At 47.6% G+C, this 22,575-nt stretch overlaps 1 protein-coding gene across 6 annotated transcripts in view; it reads left to right on the top strand.

The window, feature by feature from the left end:
• The window catches only part of ADAMTS17 (ADAM metallopeptidase with thrombospondin type 1 motif 17), a 374,867-nt gene that overhangs the window by 248,144 nt on the left and 104,148 nt on the right, over nt 1–22,575 (top strand). For 4 of the 6 annotated variants that reach the window (XR_009399014.1, XM_059371665.1, XM_059371664.1 and 1 more), the window contains 4 exons: nt 1,588–1,668; nt 10,161–10,318; nt 13,117–13,276; nt 15,807–15,942. Coding sequence is in view for 5 of the 6 variants with exons in the window: in XM_059371665.1 (XP_059227648.1) it covers nt 1,588–1,668; nt 10,161–10,318; nt 13,117–13,276; nt 15,807–15,942 (535 nt within the window). In the remaining variant the exon portion in view is untranslated. The remainder of the gene's footprint in view (nt 1–1,587; nt 1,669–10,160; nt 10,319–13,116; nt 13,277–15,806; nt 15,943–22,575) is intronic. The other 2 variants (XM_059371667.1, XM_059371666.1) reach the window with 1 other exon arrangement.

Here is a 22,575-nt window from a genome sequence, read left to right as displayed (position 1 = left end):
AGTGCAATGTGTTCATTCTGGGGTTTTTTTCCCCTTCTGTGGTTTGAATTATCATGAACTATTTTTATAGTAAAAATAAGGCTAGTTTTACTGTGAGAAAATGAGGAAATAAACCAAACTCTCATAAATAGATATTTCCATAATCTCTATGTAGTTGGGCTTGAAATCTGTCCTTTTTAATGCTCCCCTGCTGACTCTGATGATCACATTTAGGAACCACAGGGGAAGGTTTCATAATCTAATTTGGGATCCTCATCTAAATTGCTGAAGCAAACACATATAATCCTTGTCTAAAACCCAGATGAAAATCAAAACAAAATGATCACCAGCCTGTATTTCAAAATCACACCATAGGGCTGGGCTCATTTAGTGACCCGGTTAATCAGGCAGCAGCCAGGTCCTGACCTCCTGCCCGGCAGCCTCAGCCCTACCCTCCTTGAATCTTCATTATCCCCCACTGTTTGGGCACATATGGGGTCAGAGGATGGGCAGAGGAAGGCCCCCGGCCTCCAAGGACCTCCCATTATAGTTGGAAATACTCAAGGAGACAGACAAAAGACTGCACTGGGAGAGTTGTAGAGATGCCCAGAGATCAGCGGAAGCAGGAAATGGCCAACAGTGTGTTAAGGAGTGGTGTTGCCACTGGGCAAGGAGCTTAGCTTCTGCTATCATTCCATGAATTGAGGGACAGCTCAGAGTACAGTAAAGCCCAAAGGAACCTCCAGCAGATAGAGTGGCCAAGGGCAGGCTGCCTCTGTGCTCCAGGGAGGGGCTGTTCCTGCAGGATTCCAGGCTGTCTCAGTCTGCTAGGGCCCCCGTCACTAAGTACCACAGTCCCCAAGTACCGCAAACTGACTGGCATAAACAACAGACTGTTGCTGTCCCACAGCTCTGGGAGCTACAAGGCCAAGATCAAGGTGTGGGCAGGGTTGCTTCCTTTGGAATGCTGGAAGGAAGAATCTGCTTCATGCATCTCCCCTAGCCTCTGGTGGCTTGCTGGGTGTCTTGGGTGTTGCTTTGCTTATAGAAGCCTCTTGAGCAGGGAGCCTAATGCAGGGCTTGATCCCAGGGCCCTGGGATTGTGACCTGAGCTGAAGGCAGAGGCTTAACAACAAGCCACCCAGGCGCCCCCTAGAAGCATCACCCTGATCTCTGCTTCCTGCTTCCATGGGGTTCTGTGTACCTGTCTGCATCTGAACTCCCCCTTTGTAGAAGATGCAGTGCCCATTCTATTCCAGCAGGATCTCATCTTAAGGAATCACACCTGCAAAGACCCATTTTCCAAATCAGGTGACACGGTGAGGTAGTGGGGATTAGGACTTCAACATAAGAATGGGGGTGGGTGGGGGAAGACGCAGTTCAACTCTCCATACACACAAATGGTTCTTCAGAGGTTCTGGCCATAGAAGAACACTCTGTGTTAGTTGACTTGATTTTTTAGAGCTGGACCAGCAGCAGGCTCTGAAATCACCATAGGGGTGGGGGAAGGGGAGGGTCAGGTAGATTTTGGTGTGGGGGGGTGGTTCTACATGCACCTCTGATGGGGGGTGGAGGCATGCTTCACCTTCCTGTTATCTGCCACCACAGGTTATATTGAAGCTACCATCATTCCATCAGGAGCCCGGAGGATTCGCGTGGTGGAGGATAAACCCGCCCACAGTTTTCTGGGTAAAACAAAAAGAATCTAACTCATGATTTATGTTCTGAGATTTGGATCATCAGGCTGATTACGTGGTCCACCATCATTCTCCCAGGCCGTGGGTGTTACATTCATATCTAAGGTCTAACGATAGAAGTAATCACAGTGGACCACATGATGCCATCCTAGTTGGCTAAAGTGCAGCCACCCCCAAGTGGATGGGGCAGGGGAGAGGGGATCAGTAGGAAGAAACTTCTGTTTCTTCCTTCTGATTACTTCTGTTACCTTCCAGCTTCCTTCTGTTACTATCTCCTCAGTCTGTGTTGCAAGGTTCTATTTGAGATTGACAAGAATATACAAGACATGATCTCTCTCTCACTCTCTCTTTTTCTTTCTCTCTGGCTTCAAACTGAATAATTAAGTTGTTTTAGCTGAAACAAAGTTATTCATGAAATGCTTTCATTTCAACTTTTATCACTGACTTTAAAAAAAAAATTACATCTTGGTCCACGTTCCTGCCTTTGTAGATACAGAAGGCTCTAAGTCTTTCTTTGAAATAGTCCCTACCTGAGAAACTGAAAGTCTGGGGTGCCTGGGTAGCTATCAGTTAAGTGTCTGCCTTCCACTCAGGTAATGATCCCAGGGTCCTGGGATCAAGCCCCATATCAGGCTCCCTGCTCCAGGGTGGAGTCTGCTTCCCCCTCCCCCTCTCCCCCTCCCCTTGCTCGTGCCCACAGGTGCTCCTTCTTCCTCTCTCAAATAAAATCTCTTTTAAAAAAGAAAGTCTGATTAGACAGACATAAAACAAACCTATAGTAGGCAAGTTTAAAATGAAGGCCACCATCCTATAAGAACTGCTTGCAAACACCGAGTTAATCCTCACACACATGCCTTGGAGAGAGGCAGGAGTGGGGCCAGGAGCTCTTGTTCCTGAGTGCCCACACCACGGCTCACCAGCCAGCAACCTCCTGGGGTCCCTACTGTGTCCCAGGCAACCCTGTCCCTTCTTCTGCAGCTTTCACTTCTGCCATCCGCCCCACCTCTTTGAGGCCACTGCTGCTCCTGCTTCCAGGGTAGGACCTTACCATCCCTTAGGGTGACACCCACATGGCTCTCATCAGCCCCAATGGCTTTGAGACTCTCCCAGCATGGCCACTCTCCCAGTCTAGCCTGGCACCCTTCTCTGCAGTTGCCCCAGCTGTCCCTGCAGATAGAACGATGCTTATGCACACTTTTAAGGTGGCCTTGTGCTGCTCTTGGCAGTTCCTGCAGAGCCGTGGCCCTTTTTACTAAATTCCCAAAGACCCCACCCCCTCCTCACCAGCATTTTCTTTGGAAGCCCAATCATCTAGTGTCACCCTTTCCAGCTGGTACATTAGCCCTCGCCTACCTGGAAGAATTTCTGCCCCTTGGGGGACACCAGGCCTTGGAGGATGGCAGACATTGCCTTTGACCTGATCTCAGTATCCCAGGAGCAAGCCCCATTCCACAGTCAGTGACATGGTTCTTCCATCAAAGCAGCAGCAAGCGAGTCCCTCGGCTTCTGGTCCTGGCTTCCGAGACTTCCCAGTACCATTCCGGCCCCGACCCAGCCCCAGATGTCCCTCGAAAGTAGGAAAGTTACCTGTACTTTCCTGCAACAAGACAAGAAGGACAGAAGGGTGTCAGAATCCTTTAGATTGCTCAGCTTAGTAAAAATGAACTTCTCCCCGGAGCCTGTGTTAGGGCCATCTAACTAGTGAGTGCTGCCAGTGGTGGGGACTAGCTCTCTGGTTGGTTCCTCTCAGCTCCTGGAGTCGGCGGGCCACATGTGGGGATGACACAAACATCAGTGTTTGGGGTTCCCAGGCATTGAGCCCTGCCCTGTTCTGCAGACCGATTCCTCACTGCCCCAAAAGCATGGGAAAATATTGCTTTGCCTCTTTCACTGAGGACAAGACAGAGGCTCCAAGGATTCATTCTGGAGCCTGTGCATACTCCTCATATCCTCTGGGGCTGTGCCATTTACAAGCATCCTCAAATCGCCCTGATGTGTCCGGTCATCACCAGACATCAGCGGGGGCAGGGGAAGGGGCATCTTTACCCAGAGAACACGTGTTACACTCGCACATTGCTTTTCCTTCTTTGTGTGGACCTAGAGGTGGCAAACCTCCATCCCAAGGAGATGGGTTCCATGTCTCAGAACAACATCCCCAGAAGCACTGGACCTCCAAGGGAGCTTAGAGCCAGCTTTGGTCTTCTTATCTTATTCCTATGTTTTTAAATCCCAGGAGTCCAGGGCTGGGTGTGGGGGTGCGGGCAAATCTGAAGGTGGTCCACGCTCCTGATATTTCTAAAATTAATTCAAACAAGCCCTGTTTCCACTCGGGGCTGGGTGCTTTGGAAACCAACCCAATGTAACTCTGAATTACTCTCTCACATTTGCCGGGAGCCATTCCTGCAGAATTTCACCCCACCTACCTTCAGCCCACGCTGCCTGGCTCCCTGCAGCAAGGCACCTGGCACAGGAAATGCCTCTGCAGTTTGTGTCCACGGCTGAGAACAGAGCTGGCAGAGCTCCAGGTGGAAATACAAGGAACTAACGGGATGCCAGGATTAGAAGTAGGTTTACTGTGGGTCAAGTCTTCCAGTGGAATCCAAGAGGGAGAAAGACAGAAAGAAGCCCAACTTCTGCACAGCTCCTCACAAGAGGAGGGCCTGCGGACGGGGTCGGACCTCTCTAATGTACCTCCAGCCAGCTGTAAGGAGCTGTTCCCCTCTCCCCAACCCCCAGGTCCCCAAAATGGCTCAGGATCTTTTCCCACAGTGCCTAGATGTCCAAGGACAATGTGTAGTTGTCCACAGGGAGAAAAGGGGCCCCAGGAGAGAAATGGACATTTGCCATCAGACCTCACATTATGGGCCTTTCCTTAATGGAATGGTTTTGTTCTGCCACAGTAGCAAGAGAGAGCTTGTTTGTGCCCATCTTCATCGCTCTAAAAGTCTCTCCAGCTGCTGAGAGGATCCTCATGGCTTCTAACCCAAATACATGAAAGCAAGCACTGCTCTATTTTGGATGGTGGCTTAAAGCATCCAGCCTCTGACCCAGACAGAACCAGCAAAGCAAAAAATTTTCCTCCCCTGCAAATCCAAACTTCAGACAACACAGATCAAATCAAGTCGCTGAAGATTTTCCTTTGTTCGTCACTTTATTATTTGCCTGTCAAATCAAAGCGTGTGTAATCCTTTTAATAGCTCCTGTTTGAACTTCTGGACCTAAAAATCTTAATTTCAATGCAAGCTAACTTCAACCTGCTTACAGACACAGGGGAGCTTGGCTAGACCCTTGATGCCACAGGAATGAGAAGGACGGGAACTTGTAGGGCCCAAAACTTAACTCTGGGGCCTTCTTTCAGAAAACGAATGCAGCATTATGTCCAAGGCCTTGGAAAGCACTTCTGCAAAGGGCCTGGGTGCTCCCACCCCACCGGCTCTCAAACACCCCATGGAGTGCTAATGCCAGTGGGCTAGGGCATGATCAGCGTTCCCACTGGCTGGAGCTGACCCAGCCCCACGACATAGGTTTCCCATCAGACTCCACACCATACCTGTGTATTTGGTATTAATAACGATCTTGATGTTCACAGATTCTCTGAGGCTGCTGTCCCACCCTTCTGAAGGACTTGCAGGTGCTAAATTCCCATCTTAGCAGGAAGTCCCGGTATCACCAGTGCAAATTTGTGACTGTTGCTGACTAGATTCCTCACCGAGTCAATAGGTTAGAAGCAATCACCTTGCTTCTCGGAATTGCTGAGCCCCGATGTTGAACCCTGTGTTTTCCCTCCCATTGCAAAATTCATCAAGGACTGACATCAACATCGAACTGTCCTGAGGAAGGGGTGCCAAGTGGCCATCATAAAGCCACGTTGGAGGCACCCGGCTGGCTCAGTAGAGCAGAGGCACTGGCTGTGGCTGAGGTGGTCTGCAAGTCATGATTGCAGTGCCTAGAAGCTGTCGTGAAGGTGGCCATAGAGTTTATTCTTTCTAGGGCCCTGTGGACCTGCCCACACCCCCAGAGCTGTGGTAGAGTCAGCAGCTCCAGCCCAGCCCCTTCAAAGCAAAGCCAGGAGCTTTCTGAACTCATGGGGGAGGGGGGGCACCACAGCAGCCACGTGTGACTTGGAGGAGCTCTGCATTCACCACGGTCACACAGACTGCTTGAAATCTGCCCTGCTTGGGGCGGGGGGGGGGGGGGGTTGCATTTACAGACCCTGTAAATCTAGGCTGCTTTCCCCAGTGAGCTGAGTACGTGCTGCACCATCTGACGCGTTCTCCCCCCATTCAGCACTGACCTTGTTCTGTCCTAGCTGGCCAGCCACAGCCTGACTCTCTCACGTCGCCTCCTCCTCTTCCTTGACCTACTCCTCCCAGGCCGCCCCAGACCCACCTTGCAGACCACCTCGTGCAATGTCTCTTCCACCTGCCCGTCTCAACCCTTCCCGCTACTGACAGGCACTTCCCTGCTCTCACGATCGCAGGCTGACATGTCCCAAGTCCCAGCCGGCAGTCCATCTGGCCACTGGATCAGCCACAGCCAGTGCCTCTGCCAACAGAGGCAGGGCTCCTCAGGCTGGCCTGCACACTTCTACATGCTGCTTCTGCGGGCGGTTTGAGAATTGTCCCCTCCTGCACTTTGGCTAGTCCTTCCCGGTCTTAACCCCCCAGATGTTTGACTTCTGTAATGGAGGTAGGGTAGCTTTCAGTGTCACTTGAAAGTGTCTTACACAAAGGGCCTAGGAAATGCACAAACAAGGCCGAGTAAGAAGGAGCCACCTCATCCTAGGCGTTAGTGCTGGACAGGAGCAGAGGCCCAGGAGACAGTTTAAGGCCTAGATAGCCTTCTACATCTTAGGGTATGACACTAGGATCCTAGAGTGGTTTCTAGGAGTCCATACTAGTAATCTTCTTTCCCAACCTGCCCTACCCCTATCATGGTTGGTATTTTAAAAAACAAAACCAGGGCGCCTGGGTGGCTCAGTGGGTTAAGCCGCTGCCTTTGGCTCAGGTCATGATCTCAGGTTCCTGGGATCGAGTCCCGCATCGGGCTCTCTGCTCAGCAGGGAGCCTGCTTCCTTCTCTCTCTCTCTCTCTGCCTGCCTCTCAGTGTACTTGTAATTTCTCTCTGTCAAATAAATAAATAAAATCTTTAAAAAAAATAAAAAACAAAACCAAACCTTAAAAAGACACATGTGAAAGCCAAACTGTTCTCAGTTGGTGAGTATCAGCTTCAGGCACTGCTGGATCCAGGGGCTTAAAATGATGTCATGGGAAACTGTGTCCCTCTCTACCCTGGCACCACTGTCCACTCAGTTGACTTTAATCTGGGTGCCTCTTCCCAGATGCTGGTAATCCAGATTTACTTTAAGTCTCCAGACAATCCTATAGAAATTTGCTTCTTCCCAAAGTGAATGGAAGCCTTAGAACTGACTCTCACAGTCCAGGGTTGGGGGATGGCCCCATACCTGGACTGGGGATGAGTTTGGAGTCAGATAGAGGATAAACATACCCCCAAAGGAAACTCTGGGTTGTTGTTACTTGGAGATAGAGACAGCCAACACACCATTCACAGCAGCCATAACATGAGAACAAGGCCAGGGCTGCAACTCTTAAACCCAAGGCCTCAGCCCAGGCACTGAGTCAGGGAGTCAGCTGATGCATGTGGGTGGCCAGTGGCAAGGAGAGCTGCCACTCCAGAGTGTTGTAAATGGGTTCTATGGGGTGAATCAAGCAATGTAGTGGTCCACATATAAAGAAACTAAAGAAACTGCCCATCTCTCTAACTCCAAGTTCTGGGTGGGGGAGGAGGGTCTCAACATGCTTGTGTCTCCCACCCCGGTAATAAGAACAGTGAGACTTTTCTTCCCTTCTCCACCCTTTAGCACCACTCTTCATCTTGCCTCCCCTTCCCAGCCAGACTTCTAGGGGAAAAAATTGCTTCAACTCCCACTTGCTTCTCCACACAGAGCAGTGTTCACAGGAAGAGCTCTCATGGCCGCCAGGTCAGGATCCACAGTCCATGCCTGCCAGGCACTCCCAGGCCACCCTCCTCCCTGCTTTTCTTCCAGAAAGTCTTCCCCGTATGTCCCCGTCCCTGTCCCCCCACACAGATGCAGACCCTGAACTCACCTCTGCCACAGAGCCTATGAAACTCTACCGTGTTTATCTGTTTTCTCACCTGTCTCCCTTCCAAATGTTGAGTTCCCCGAGGGCAAGAGCTTTGTCCTCAACACCCAGTGAGGAGGCCCTGACTGGTGGTGTTGGCGGGGTTGTGGAGAGGAGAGGCATGTGTCTGCCACTCCCTGTGCTTCCCCGACTTGTTGTCTCTAGGACCGTTCCTCAAGGACTCTGGCCCCTCACTGTGTCCATCTCCACTCCCCACCAGCCTGCACTGATTTCTGAAACCAAATTTACGTGTGTGTGTGCAAGAAACAATTCTCCAAACCTACAGAGAAGTAGAAAGAACAGTCTGTGAGTTTCGTTACAATAAGGGTATATGGAATGCGAGACACTGCGGCAATTGGAGCCTGGAATGTGTTCTCTCCAAAAACAAGTATGACACTTGCACGTTTTTGTATTTGTCGCAAAACTCTAGATGGAGGCTGTAACCTAAAGAATAATGCCAGAGTAGTAAGAGTGCTGAGCTCGGTATGTTTAGGTTCAGGTTGTCCAGTCTTTGTAGCTGTGTGACTTTAGGCAGGTAACTTAACCTCTCCATGCCCCTATTTCCTCATCTGAGAAATGGGGAAAATAATGCTTTCTGTCAGAGAGTTGTTGGGAAGAGTAAATGGGTAGAAGTATGCGTGGGGGGCTAAATCTAAGAATGTGCCTCTCGAAGGTGCCTGGTAGGTTTTGGCTGAGGAAGGGATAAAGGAGCAGAGATTGTGTGTACTCTTACATTTCCCCTTCCCTCTTGTAGCCAGGAAATTTCAGTAGCAGGTAGAATTTCTTGAATGGAAATGATCAATTCCAAGAGGTAGAGCCTTCTCTTTTCTAAGCCTTCCCTGGAGTCCTGTAACCCTCAACCTCTCACTCAACAGAACCACCCTGGATATGAAATCCTGACTGGAAGTCGCTCTACTGGAAAGCAACTCTTCCTGCTTCTTTCCTAGTTTCTCTTGGCAGTTCCTAGAAGCGAGGAGTCGTGACCATGCATCTCCTCCATGCAAGCCAGGACAGTCTGGCGGGGTGAGAGCAAGCAGGGGGACCATCGTGCCTAGAGACAGGGAAGGAGAGGCCAAGCATCCCCCAGATGTTGGTGGCCTGACCAGGACCAGGTCCAACAAGGTCCTGACTCAGCCTTGGGGCTCATGAATTAAGGGCTAACAGAAACCCCTTTTTGTTTTCAGCTCTCATCATCCAAAATCGGTATTAAATGTGGGTGTTTTATTTCTTGCCTTGGGAAGCAGAGAAGAGGGAAGGGGTGGAACTGATTTCACTGATTGTGGACGAAGCAGCATCTCAAAGCAATTGGAAGCATCTGGGGCATGGGCAGGGAGTAGGGTGGGGTGTCCAGCTGCACTTGGGAAGAGAGGGACGGGGAGCACCCAGGATGTCCTGGGAGTTTCATCGCTTGGGTGACGGAAGACTTGTTCTCAACCTGCTGTCGTTTGTGACCTTCTCCCAAATGCCAGAGTACATTTTAGTTCTTGTCATTCTTAAATAACAAAATGAAACCAAAACCAACAACAACAACAACAATAAAACAGAATTTCACTGCAGAATATTCTAGTCGTGAGAACAACATGACTCCAAACCTAGGCAAGGGGACATAAGAAAGTCACTGTCTGCACTCAGATAATAAATATATATCTTAAGTGGAAAACCAGATTTTTTACTCTGGCCAACCAGGAAAGTGTTGATTTTGTTTCTTCCAACACATTCTCTACCCAGTGGAGGGGTGAGCCAGCAGAGTGTGAACCCAAGTACCATGGAGCCCTACCCTCGTGGCATCATCCAAACCCTACTGTCCCATCTGTGGTCAGCTCAGGTTCCCTAACTCTACCATTTAATAGACCATTTCTTGGAAGAGCCCCCACTTTATGACTGTCGGGCTCTCAAGTCCTTAAGAAAAGCTGGATCAGGCTGTCAAAAGCCCCAGGTAGGTAACAGTTAAATGAATTGACAAATTTTGCTGAAGCAGCAAACCCATCTCTGTGGCCTTGGACACATTAAAATAGAATTCATCCATCAGGCAGAAGACCCTCTACCCTTGAAGTTTAGTAAAATGTGGTTGGGCTGTGCTTGTCTCCATCCCCTGGCGTTCTGTCACACAGAGTCCTGCAAATCTTGAGCTGTTTGCCCTCTGTGAGCGAGACTTCTGTTCTCAGCATCCAGAAAGCCCACCTTCTATCACTGCAGACCCCCTCCTTTATCCTGTAGAGGCAGAGAGGAAGATATCCAACCCACCCCTCAGGACACCCAGATTCCCCTGAAAAGGCCAACTGACGCCCCCTGATCCCATGATGTTCCCTTTTCTTCCTAGCTCTGAAAGATACCAATAAGAGATCCATCAACAGCGATTGGAAGATCGAGCTCCCTGGAGAGTACCAGATTGCGGGCACAACCGTACGCTACGTTAGAAGGGGTCTGTGGGAGAAGATTTCAGCCAAGGGACCAACCAAGATCCCACTGCATCTGATGGTAACTTGCTGTGCTCTTGCCTTTGCCCCGAGCCCGAGGCTCCAAGGGGTCTGCCAGTTCCCTTCCTCCCTGGGGGTGCCGAGAAGAGAAGCTCGCCTGGTTCCTGGTGGGTTTCCTGACACCTGCTGCTCGAGCCTCCCTCTCTCCTGGTCTTCTCTTATCTCATCCCTTTCACCACATGCCTGAGAATTTTCTCCTGCCCAGACTCCACCCTGACTCTTCACTGGCAGAGCTGCCATCTTTTTCAAAAGGAACAGCCTCCAGGAAGGAAATACTTGGCCGTGTGACAGCCAGGGAGAGACTTGGCCCCACTCAGAGTCTCTGCTTTTATATCAGATGGCACAGGTCCGCCCCACAGTTTGTGTATCCACACTGGAAACTACCTTTTAGAAATGAACTGTTTGACTCCATTTCCAAACCAGCATCACTCAGATTTTCCAGACTCAGCTCTGCCCCAGGCATTTGGGCATCAGGAGACGGAGAACCAGGTTCCACAGGAAGATTGGCCCCCGGGGTGGTGTCATGGAAGCTGGCAGTCAGGCCAGGTTGGGGCCACCTTGTCTTGCCTGTTGTCTCAGGGCAGGGGGACCCCATGAAAATGACTTGAATATCAATGATGGGTCCTTTTAAAGAGTACTAAAGATCTCCAGAGAAAGGGGTCCCACCATTTCCTTCTTACGGTCCAGGAGTTCCCATGACTCCCTTCTAATAGCTCATAATTATTGATTCCATGTCTCGTTCCAAAGCACGGGTTCCATGACCATTTGTGTGTCTGTAACCAAAGCACATTTTATCCTCTGTGCTTCTGGAGTCTCCTCTTGGAGATTCTTGGAAATTCTTTTTTTTTCCCCCTCTGTTAATTTGTCGTCTCTGGCAACCTGCAGCCATTCAAGGTTAGGCGACACCTAGAGAAGTCGCCAGCCACCTCTCAGGCAATCTCCTGAGGAGACTGGCTCTGCCCACGAGCACCCGGCGGCCAGACAGGCATGCCCATGCCAGCCCTGTCCCCCAGCCTACAATGAGAGAGCAAAGGGAACTGGTCTCCATGCCTGGCTTCAGCTATCCAGAAACCTGTGTCTGCCACAGTCAGCCCACTAAATCCACTGCAGAGTTGGCTCCGCACGTCCCCAGCCCCCCGGGACCCATGCCCAAGCAATTGCCCTGTGATGAGATTCCATCTTAGTCTAAAGCATTGGAACAAATCCTCCTGTCCTGATTTTAAAAGGGGTTCAAGAGGAACCGTAAGATAAAAAAGATAAGACCCTGCAGCCATGTCCCCTGTTGGCTCATGAATTGCTTTTCTCTAACAAACCCTAAGATCGGGGTGTATTTCTCTCTCTTGCCCAAAGCTTTCACAAACCACGAGGGAATTGTCTGCCCATGAAAGCAAACGTACAGCCCAGATTCATTCAGACCATGCCTCAGAAACCAAATAAACTCAGCCCAAGTCCCAGCCCTCTTTAACATTAATCACTTTTCTCTCTTGAAATATGATTAGTTCAGGATCTTAAATCTAGAAATAAGAGTGCCCCTCTGCCTCTATAGAGGCATCTGTTGTCCCCAAACTGGGGTGTGTACATGGCTTGCGGGGTCAGGAGCCCCCACAGAGTCACAGGGACCTGCATTTGAAACCAATTACACACTCACACACGCAAATTATACATGGCTGCAAAATTGCATGAAATTGGTTTCATATGGATTCTTGATTCACCAGTCTTATTCCCATACTGAGATAATAAAAATCTTTTAAGGAGGGTTTTTGTTTTTGTTTTTGTTTTAAACTGGAGGCATTTTTCCAAGTGTATCACTGCAAGCCTGTTCCTTGGAGAAGTGGATGTTTATGCGATTCAGGCTGCCCTTAGCACCTCACCCCTACACTGCAACTCAAGCCCTTTAGAGGGCTGGGAGATTCTCAGGGGCAGCAGGGGGACCTCCCCAGGTCAAGGCAGGGGGAGCACACTCCTCCAGGCCTCAGAGTGAACTTGATAGCTGCCTTGACCAGGAATGCCCACTGGTTCCAAGTCTAGCCTGACAACCCATCACCTCCAGCCACACTCTGAGAGGGCCAAACAGGGCAGGCCATCCATCTGCCCACTCGCCAGGATTTCAGACCCAAGCGCCCCAGGCTGCAGGATGGCTCCCCACCTCTTCACTCTCAGCTTTAGGCCTTGAGCCAGGCCCTTGCCACCCTGTGGGCATCACCGTCCTAGCTCCCATGGCGGCAAGAAGGCTCAGTCACCCCTGGACTCTCCGCAGAAGTCCCCAAGGTTCCTGTCTGGTGGGGCTGTGTTTGCCGTTAAGCCTGCCTCACATGCAGCAATGGCTGATGCTGGGGGACGGAAAACTGATGTTCATTTTCAAGGGACGAGAGTAACCCTCCCTGTTCAGATGCCTGTTTTAGGTCAAAGCCACATATTTGTGTCTCTCTTGCCTGCAAGGGCAGCTTCATGGCTGAGTATGTGGGAACAGGTTCTTCGTCTGCATAGAGCAGCTCTCCCTGTGAGAACCCACAAATGTGCTCCTCCAAAGTCCTTGTCGAAGTGGGTTCTCTCCCCAGCAGGAGAGCGCAGGGCTCCCTGCTGAGGGTCCACATACCCTACTGCCCCAGTTGAGTCTCTGAGGAACCTGAGTCCAAAATAAGGGAGCGCCCCTAGACCAAACCAGTCTTGAAACCCAGAAAAGACCTGCTTACTCTGGTAGAGAGAGCCGGCCACGGTGTGGCTTCGTTCACCAATTCTGCAAGCTTGTAGACTTCTGCTCCATTTCAAAACGGCCTTTGATCTTTGCTGCTGATCCAGGTGCTGTTATTTCATGACCAAAATTATGGAATCCATTACGAGTACACCATTCCTGTCAACTACACTGCAGAAAATCAGAGTGAACCCGAGAAACCCCAGGACTCTTTGTTTCTCTGGACCCACAGCGGCTGGGAAGGGTGCAGTGTGCAGTGCGGAGGAGGTGAGCCACATGGGCCTGTTGGGTCAGGTGTGGGGTCTTGCTGGAGGAGGGCGTGAACCCAGGGCACTCTGTGGCGGGCCTGCAGGGTGTGGGAAAGGCTGGCCGTGTCACCTGTTTCCCCAGGAACTTACCCACGCCCCACTGCAGTTCTCTCTGCAAAACACTCACTCAGTCCTCCACACTCCTGCGCCCACACAGCTGCTCTGCCTGTGGTACAGGGCCCTCGACCTCTGCCCTGAGTGGAGGTTTAGCCCCTGTACAGGTCCATTGCAGGTATGACAGGTGAGTGACCCTGGGGATGAACAGAATAGACCTTACCTGTTACTGTTTGGTGGAGGGCCCCCCAGATGTTTTGCCCCCAAATACTCTTTCCTCTTTGCCACAGGTACCCCACTATAGAAAGAAAGAAAGGGCTCCACGAGTCCAGGGAGACATTCCAAGCATGCCCCAAATACTCTTTCCTCTTTGCCATAGGTACCCCACTATAGAAAGAAAGAAAGGGCCCCACGAGTCCAGGGAGACATTCCAAGCATGCCGCCATGTTTTAGCCAATGACTTACCCCCTCTATGCTAAAATTTTCTCATCTCTAAAACAGAGGGATCCACCCCTATGCCCACTGCAGGGATGAGACCGCCATGCTAAAAATCAGTATCAGCAAAGGCACTGTATTCATTTACTGGGAGGTTTAGGGAGCAAGCAGGAGGAAGCCATTCACAACAATTAGCTAGAAGCCCTTTTGTATTTTGTCACCCTGACAGGACATATGGCCAGTTCTCGGGAGGTGAGACACAGAGTTAGGATGGAAGGTTCACCTGGACTCTGGAATGCCAACCCAGAGAGTGACTTGGCCCCATCAATACCCATTCCTGCATGGTCGCTGACCACCTAGATGATGTTTGTCAGATATCCAGTATGTAGAGTATGTAGAGGATCGTTTTTGATTTAAGTGACTTGTCCCATTTTTCTTGGGTAAGAATTACAGCTATAAAGCAATTGGGCTATCAGACACTACTGGAGTCAGCTGTGAATTCTCTCCCTCTCCTGCACATCTTGGCTCACCGTCCTCGCTGCTTGTTCTTGGCCTGTTCCTCAGGCATCCCTGGCAGTCAGCCCAGCCCCAAGATCCTCCATCACCCCTGTCCTTGTCCCTGTCCCTCAGATGTCCCCCTGTGCCCATGGCCCTCCAGCCTCCAAAGGCAGCACCTCCCATATCCCCGACTGCCAGGCTTTTCCTCCTGGACAACTTACAAACTAAGCATGTCCCAGACAGAGCAGTTAGCAGGCTCCCTTTGGCTGGGGGGCCGGGGAGTGCTGTTCTCCTTCTGTCACTGTCAGCCCAGCGGCATTCCTATGGGACACCAATGACTTCCAGATTGTCCAGTGACAACTGATGACTCACCATTGTCAGACCTGCAGTCAGAGTTGAACCATGGCTTGAGGTAGCCCCGTGCTGCTTATGCTCATGCAAGTCTGCTGCTGCAGGCAGTCAGAGCTGATGGTATTGTTCAGGATTCTGCAGGAGGCAGATTGAGTGAGGAATCTGGGGTCCAAAGAGTTGTGCCTGACACCCTCTTATTCTTATATTGCTACACTCCCGCAAATAATCATAAAAGCAGAAGGTAACTAACGTGAGTGCTAACCCTGACTGGGCTCTGTTCTAAACACTCTCTGTGTATCAGTTAGTTTTAACTGTCCCTGAATCACCCTAAGGCACAGGGAGGTTAAGTGCACCAGCCTGGTTGAGGAAACTGAGGCACAGAATCATGGCAGCTAGCTGTCGATCCTGTGATCATTATGCCGGTGATTGAGCCAAATTTGAGCCCAGACAACCTGGCTCTTGAAGCTACCCTCCTAGCTCCTATTCATCCTTCTCCCTGGCCAAGCCATGTGTAGGATGCTTTGGGGAAACCCAGGGAATGGCTACCCCCATCTGGGGTAACCAGTTAATGACGTCCCCAAATGCAGGTGATGCCGAGGACATATAGCCGTTGGCCAGCTAAACAAATTCTCAGACTAGCTCTAGACTGCCCACGTGGAGGAGACAGGTCTGTGTGCCCTTCAGACCAACCTCCCTGTTGTCACTGCTGTCCAGCAGTTCTGGAGGGATTCTCCAATAGGTAGCTATGATTTCTGGTAAGGACTAATGTACAAATGTGTAATCAAGACCAGATCTCTGTAGACTTTAAATATCAAAAGAACAGATAAAGAGATTGGCAATCTTTGTTGGAAATTAAAGTCCCAAATTAGAACTTTGGCCTCTGTGGATCCCAGGCTGTCCGAAAACATAGCTAATCTGCGGTGTCACCTTTTTCCAGTCCTGTTATAGAATCTTCTTTCTGCCCCATACTGCCCCTGCTATGTCATACACACCCTCATCCCTAATATTATGGTTCTTTCTCTGACAACCAAAAAAGCATAACAGTCACTTCACTGACAAACTGATCAAAAGATGCACCCAAATGCTGCTCTATCTGGCCTTTCCAGGTGGGAGAGCCACTGATGCTCAGGTCCCTGTGGTTTGGTTTCCAGGGGAACGCAGAACCATCGTGTCCTGCACACGGATTATTAATAAGACCACAACTCTGGTGAATGACAGTGACTGTCCTCAAGCAAGCCGTCCAGAGCCTCAGGTCCGAAGGTGCAACTCACATCCTTGTCAGTCACGGTAAGGAGCTGTGTTTTCATGCTTGGACCCTCCAGGATCAGGGCAAAAACACCCAGCGGGGGGGCGGGGGGGCAATGATAAACAGTTGATCCCACAGTACCTCTCTGTACCATGTACTATTGTTGCTGCTCAGTGATTTTTGCTTGCTTGAAATACTGATTAGCTGGCTATGAAGCCAGGACTCTGAAAAAAATGTATAATCCTAGCTAGAAGGCATTTTTTAGCATGACCCTAAGAACATCTCATGGAGAAAAAAATCATCACATACTCTCAGCTGATATATGTCGGCTGCCCCAAGTTATTTTGTCTAAGGAGAAAAGGAAATCGCAGAGTCTAAGTGCCCATGAGTGAGTCACACAGGTTAGTGTTTGTGATGGGTCTGTTTCGGCAGCTGAAACTAACACCAGTGAGTGTGGATCTTGGTGTTCGTTGTTTGGAATCTGTCCGAAGTTCTTATGGATTCCATGGCCATGATACTTCATGTGCTCTGAAGTGAATTTTCTGAGGCTGTCAACTGAGATGAATTGTGTGAAATGTGCTTGTCAGTTAAGCTTTTATTTCTGGTCATTTCAGTGAGACATTGCATTGTACTGTGATTAGTAGAGTGTGTAATAGCACCCCTGGCCTCCCATTCTGCTCTGGGTTGAGGTGTATGACTTTTGCTTGGTGGTTCTGTGCATGTTTTTTTTCTGTAAAGAATCTGGACTTTTGACATGGCAGTTTTGTAAACTCAACTTGGGCTTCTTGCCTGATGCAGAAGTTTCACAAAGCATGGGGTTTTAATGCCATCCCCTTTTGCCTTGTCAAACTGGTCAAGTGTGCAAGTGGGAGAGGGAAGATAGGTGGGAAAGCAAGAGGTCCTTAGCAAATCAAGAATGAAGGAAGATGGGAGGGTGGGTGAAGGGGATTAAGAGGTATGAACTTCCAGTTACAAAATAAGTAATGAATGGAAATGGAAGAGACAGCATAGGGAATATAGTAAGATGGTGGCAGTGTTGTCTGCTGACAGATGATGAGTATACTTATGGGGAGCATTGAGTAATGTATTAAATTATTGAATCATTATGTTGTACATGTAAAAGTAATATAATGCTGTATATTAATTATACTTCACTTTAAACAAAGAAAGACATCCTACCCTAACTAACCCTGAAGGTCATGAGGAACAACTCACTTTGGGAAGTCTTCTCAAGCATCTAGCTATGAGCAACCACCCCACAGACTCCTCAGTTGATGAATGAATCAACTGCACACACACCCAGGGGCAAAGAAGGAAGACCTTGCCACTATGACAACCCAAAGATCAGACAGGCCACAGAGACAGCTCAGCTCTGTGACATACTAGAAAGTAGGATATGTGAACCTAGAGGGGGTGGGGTCAGCACGGGCTCAAGGGCATTACTGAGCAAGAAAGATCTTAGGGAACCAGTCAGTAATCACATTTTAAGATCATTTATGATTTCAAACTACTTTAGTGCCCAGAGATTTCTTAAATTATGCATATAAGCCAAGTAACATAAAACATGAAATCAGAGTTGCTCTGACTGAATTGAGACACATATGTGATGAGGAAGAGTAGCCTAGTGCATTCTGCCCTCCCTCGTATCATAGTAGGCCCAAGAAATGGACCAAGGAATAAAGCTTACAAACTATCAGGGACTGTCTGCTTTCCATAATGATAGGGATGCTTTTATTGGACCAACCTTCAATATTCTGATCACATACTGTGCTGATCACATACTGTATCTGGTAGCCACCAGCTAGTCCAAATTGAGATGTGCTATAAAAGTAAAAGTATACACCTGATTTTAAAGATTTAGTATAGAAAGAGGGCGCCCGGCTAGCTCAGTCGGTAGAGCATGAGACTCTTAGTATAGAAAGAGATTATAAAATATCTTAGTAATTTTTAGTACATGTTGAAATAATTATGCCTTAGACACATTGGGTCAAATGTAACACATTATTACAATTAAATTCACTGGTTTCTTTTTACATTTTAATATGGTAGTAGAAAATTTAAATTACATATATAGCTATGTCTTAATTCTGTTGAATGGCAGTGCTGTAGATTAACAAAGCATTCACAATGTTCAGAATATACTCCAAAATTACCAGACATAGAAAAAAAAAAAAAACCAGAAAAATGTTGTCCATACATTAATGGAAATGGACTCCAAGATGACACATATGTTGAGATTAGCAAACAAGAATTTTGAAGCAACTATTACGCTCAAAGACATAAGAAAAAATATAGTCACAATCAATGAACGCCTAGGAAATCTAAGCACAAAAAGAGACACTCTAAAAATGAACCAAACTTTAGGACCAAGAAACACAGTATCTGAAACTTAAAAAAAAAATCCCTTTGATGGGCCTAACAGCAGATGATGAAAAAAAGAACAAACTTGGAGGTGGAAGAATAGAAATTCTCCAGTCTGGAAAAACAGGAAGAAAAGATTGTTGACAATGACCAAGACTCAGTGATCTGTGGGATAACATCAGGCATACTGATTTAAGTGTAATTAGAGGAAGAGGAGAAAAATAAAGCAGAAAATAATCAAGAGACAATGACCAAACCAGGTTTAATGAAAGACAGAAGATAGGTAATTATGTCACTTCTTGAGTATTTCCACTAGATTCCAGGGGAATTCAAAACTCCATGACAGAGTCTCTCATCATCACACCAATAGGCCACCTTTATGATTTTTGCCACACACAGATACTCCAGGAGGGGACTTCACTGTACTGTAAAACTACACAGAAAACCTTGTAGGAAAACACATACAAAGAAGTCACATCACGCAGCATGCATGAACAAAGGTATGCACCCTTTAAAACAGTGCTACAGAGCTGCTGTAAGCTTGGATGAAGCATAATGGAGTGTGTATGTAGAGGGAGAAGGGGTAGGTGTGGCTCCAGATCACTCACAGAACAATCTGAGAGACCACAGGCCTGCAGTCTTGCCCTGGTTGAACACAGGTTGAACACACCCACTTTGGACTAAAAGTAAGTTCAAAAGCACATGCTTAGTATCTCCTTAGAATAAGGGTCAGCAAACTTTTTCTGTAAAGGCCTAGATAATAAGTATTTTTGTGGTTTTATAGGCCACATATGGTTTCTGATGTCTGCTTTTCTTTGTTTTGTTTATAACCCTTTTAAAAATGTAAAAACCATTTTTAACTCCTGGTTTGTGCAAAAACAGTCTGCAGGCCAGACTTGGCCCAGACTTTGCCAGCCCTGCCTTGCCCTCTGACATGTTGGAATCACAACCTCAATATAAGCCCAAGCTCTGAAGGTACAACCTCGGGAAATACATTTTCTTGTTATACAAAGAAGGACATGTCATTATACTGGGTTACTCTGCAGTGCCCAGTTGTTCAGTGCGCTTTTCTAAAGCAGTCAGCATGACCCTGAGCCTTCAGTACAACATTGGGAATTTCCTTCATCCAACATGCACCTGTCAAGCACCTTCCCATTCACCAGGCCCTGTTTGAGGTACCAAGGTATTTCGAGGTGAGAAATGCACACAAAGTCTTCACTGTCATGGAACTTGATAAATACTAACTTTCTCTCTCCCTCCCTTTCCGACCTACCTTTCTGGGTCAACTGTTTTTCCTTCCTGACCCACTTCCTTCCATTCCCTTCCTGACTCCGTAAAATCACACAAATCAGACTTAAAGAATGAGTGGAATTTCCCAAAGCGAAAGACAAAATGAAATTGATAGAAGATGGCACCTGAAATTTGTCTCAGAGCCTAGACAAGAAATGCTTCACTGCCTCCTCTGGTTTGGTTTCATTTGCTGGTTATTTAGTTGTTTATTTTGAACCATCTGACTTAATACTGTCTTGAAGAACCCATTTGAAAGAGCCCCACATAAGAATGAAGTATCATGGCTCATCAAAGAGTATTTATTGTTCGGCTGAAAGAAATGTGTGATCTGAGAGATTTTAAAACTCCTGCTAGTCTTAGTTGTATTTATTTATATTTAAACATGCAGAAGCACACACACGTGTATATATATACACATATACACACAATATATATATGCATATGTTATGTGAAGATACATATTTGCATACATGTTTACACACACACACACACACACACACACATTTGGACAATAAAACTTGATTTATTACAGAGTGTGATCTAGTTGACCTGCGTCTTTCTTCAAAACATCTAGTAATATGGACTTAGGCTGGTAGGTGAAGAAAAGTGGAGAGTGGCTTAGAAAATTACTGCTAAGTAATCAGATTTCTTCTATGAGTAAAGAGCTGAACTTTGATAAAAGGGGTGGGTGTGGAGATGTGAAGGGTCCGGAGGAGAAATGGCTGTTTCAGGGTGGGCATGCCTGGAAGACAGAGGCTGGAAGCTGGAAGGAGAGCCCGAGAACCCAACGGTGTAAATTTTATTGAAGAAGCCAAAATGCAACTTGCTGTTGAATCTGGCAAGGTGAAAGAGCCTTTCTATATTATTATTACTCTTTGACCTTTAAAACAACAGCAATGTTTGTCTTTTCCCTTATATTTTTCTTTATTTCTCCTGATCTCCTTTTAATTTTCTTCAACCCTCTTTTTCCATCAAGTTCCCGACAGTTTCCCTTACCTTCCCAACGGCACACCATTAGCACCTCTTTATTCTAATCCTGCCCCTAGCTCTGTGGATACTTCTCCCAAACCCTGCCATAACCATATGGAATCTGGAATCTGACACACAAGGCAGATGGCCTCTCTCCAGCATCTTGCACACCAATACAAACACATCGGCAAACCTGGCCCCCGACATTGGCAGGAAAGGCAGAAATCACAGATCCGCTCAGCTGTTATGACTGTGGCCGGCAGTCTTCACCTTGCTGACCACAGTCTGCAGGGAAGAGGCCCCACCATCATTCGGATTCCAAAGAGTAACGCTGCGTTCCAGGTCCTTCAGACCCAGGCCCCAATAGTGCTGGAGCAACGAGGGTGGGGTATGACAGGGAGATGGGCTCATTCTGGAACACATAGCTCATGCTACCCCAGATTTAATATTCTTACAGTCTCTTAGAGTTTGTTGGCCACTTTGAAAAGGCCATTCCAAGCTATTAGATGTTTCCCATAGGATCTGTGATTTGAACTCCTTCCCAGGTAGCACATACTGTACTGTACAATGGATTAGAGTGATTCAGAAAAGAATATTAAATATTGTACTGCCAATTGAGTTGAATAGTCATCTGCAGGGAAGTGTATTTGATTTTAAATCTGTCCTCTTTGCTCATTATCTTAACCAGGTGTGTCTTGTTTTAGTTAGAATGGAATGGAATCCTTCATGTTTTTATGAAAGCATGTTATGTGTGTGTATATGTGTGAGTTCATGTCTTAAGAATGACACCTAGAACATGTAGATCTTCAGGTAGAGCCAAAATCTGAAAAGATACCATTATTTAATCCATTTCTAGCTAGTCAAAAACCTAAAGCTTTCCAGTTTTCTGCTTTCCTTGAAAATAAAATAGGTAAATCTGATTGCCATACCCATCTCCCATGCCCTAGATGGAAGAAGCTGGAGGAAGCCACCTTTGGCACCACCTGCCTCCTGGGGCAAAACGGGAGCCACAAAGCAGGACTCCTCCCATGGACAGGAGGGTGAGGTCCGAGGTTGTATGTTCCTACAGGTCAACAGTGATAGACTGGGGATCTCCAGAGTGGGGCACCACTCTTTCAGGCTTGGCCCACTCTTCAGACACTTGGGCATATGGGTCTGGGATGGGGGCACCCCACAAGCCATGTGAAGTAAAGAAGCAGTGCCTACGAAGGGGAAACTGATGAATAGCATTATTGGTATATTACATCCCTTATCCATGGTAGAGGAATGGTGAGGAGAAGTTCAGTTGGATCCGAAATCTTTCTTCCAATACTACTTAAATGCCAGAACTTCACTTATATTTAAATTTAATAGTAAAGTTTTAGTTATTTAAGTTAGGAAACATTCCTAACTTGGATGGAGATGGAGAAAGAGAAAGAGAAGATGGAGAAAGTTGATTTGCATTTGATAATTCTGTTTTCTGCCCTTTGCTGCCATACTAACCCTTCAGTCATTTGAACATCTCCCCCGACCCCCAACACTCAACAAGACTTTGCATATAGACCTCGGGGTGTCTGGGTGGCTCAGCCATTAAGTGTCTGCCTTCGGCTTAGGTAATGATCCCAGGGTCCTGGGATTGAGCCCTACATTGGACTCCCTGCTCAAAGGGAAGCCTGCTTCTCCCTCTGCCACCCTGACTGCTTGTGTTCCCTCTCTCACTGTGTCTCTCACTGTCAAATAGATAAAATCTTTAAAAAAAAAAAAAAAGGCCTTCCCTCTTGCTCACTTTTCTGAGTCATAAAATGTAAAAAACATTGAGCACTCAGTGTTCACATTTGATTTTTGTGTCACAATTACAAAAAATGAAAGGTAAATGGAAAAGTTGAAACTCAATCTGAGGAATAAAAGTAAACACAACTAAAATCATAATGATCCATCAGAAAAAAAAAAAAAAATCAGACCAAGAAGGAGTGGCTCTATAGTGGGGGTCTACAATGAAGTATTTCTGACTTGTAAAATTTCTGGGGATATTTCAGAACTGAGCTTGGAGTATGTTTTGTGTGGCAGCATTCCAG

The sequence above is a fragment of the Mustela nigripes genome, chromosome 13, assembly GCF_022355385.1.
Source record: "Mustela nigripes isolate SB6536 chromosome 13, MUSNIG.SB6536, whole genome shotgun sequence".
NCBI lineage: Eukaryota > Metazoa > Chordata > Mammalia > Carnivora > Mustelidae > Mustela > Mustela nigripes.
This window is presented reverse-complemented; position numbering and strand designations above follow the sequence as displayed.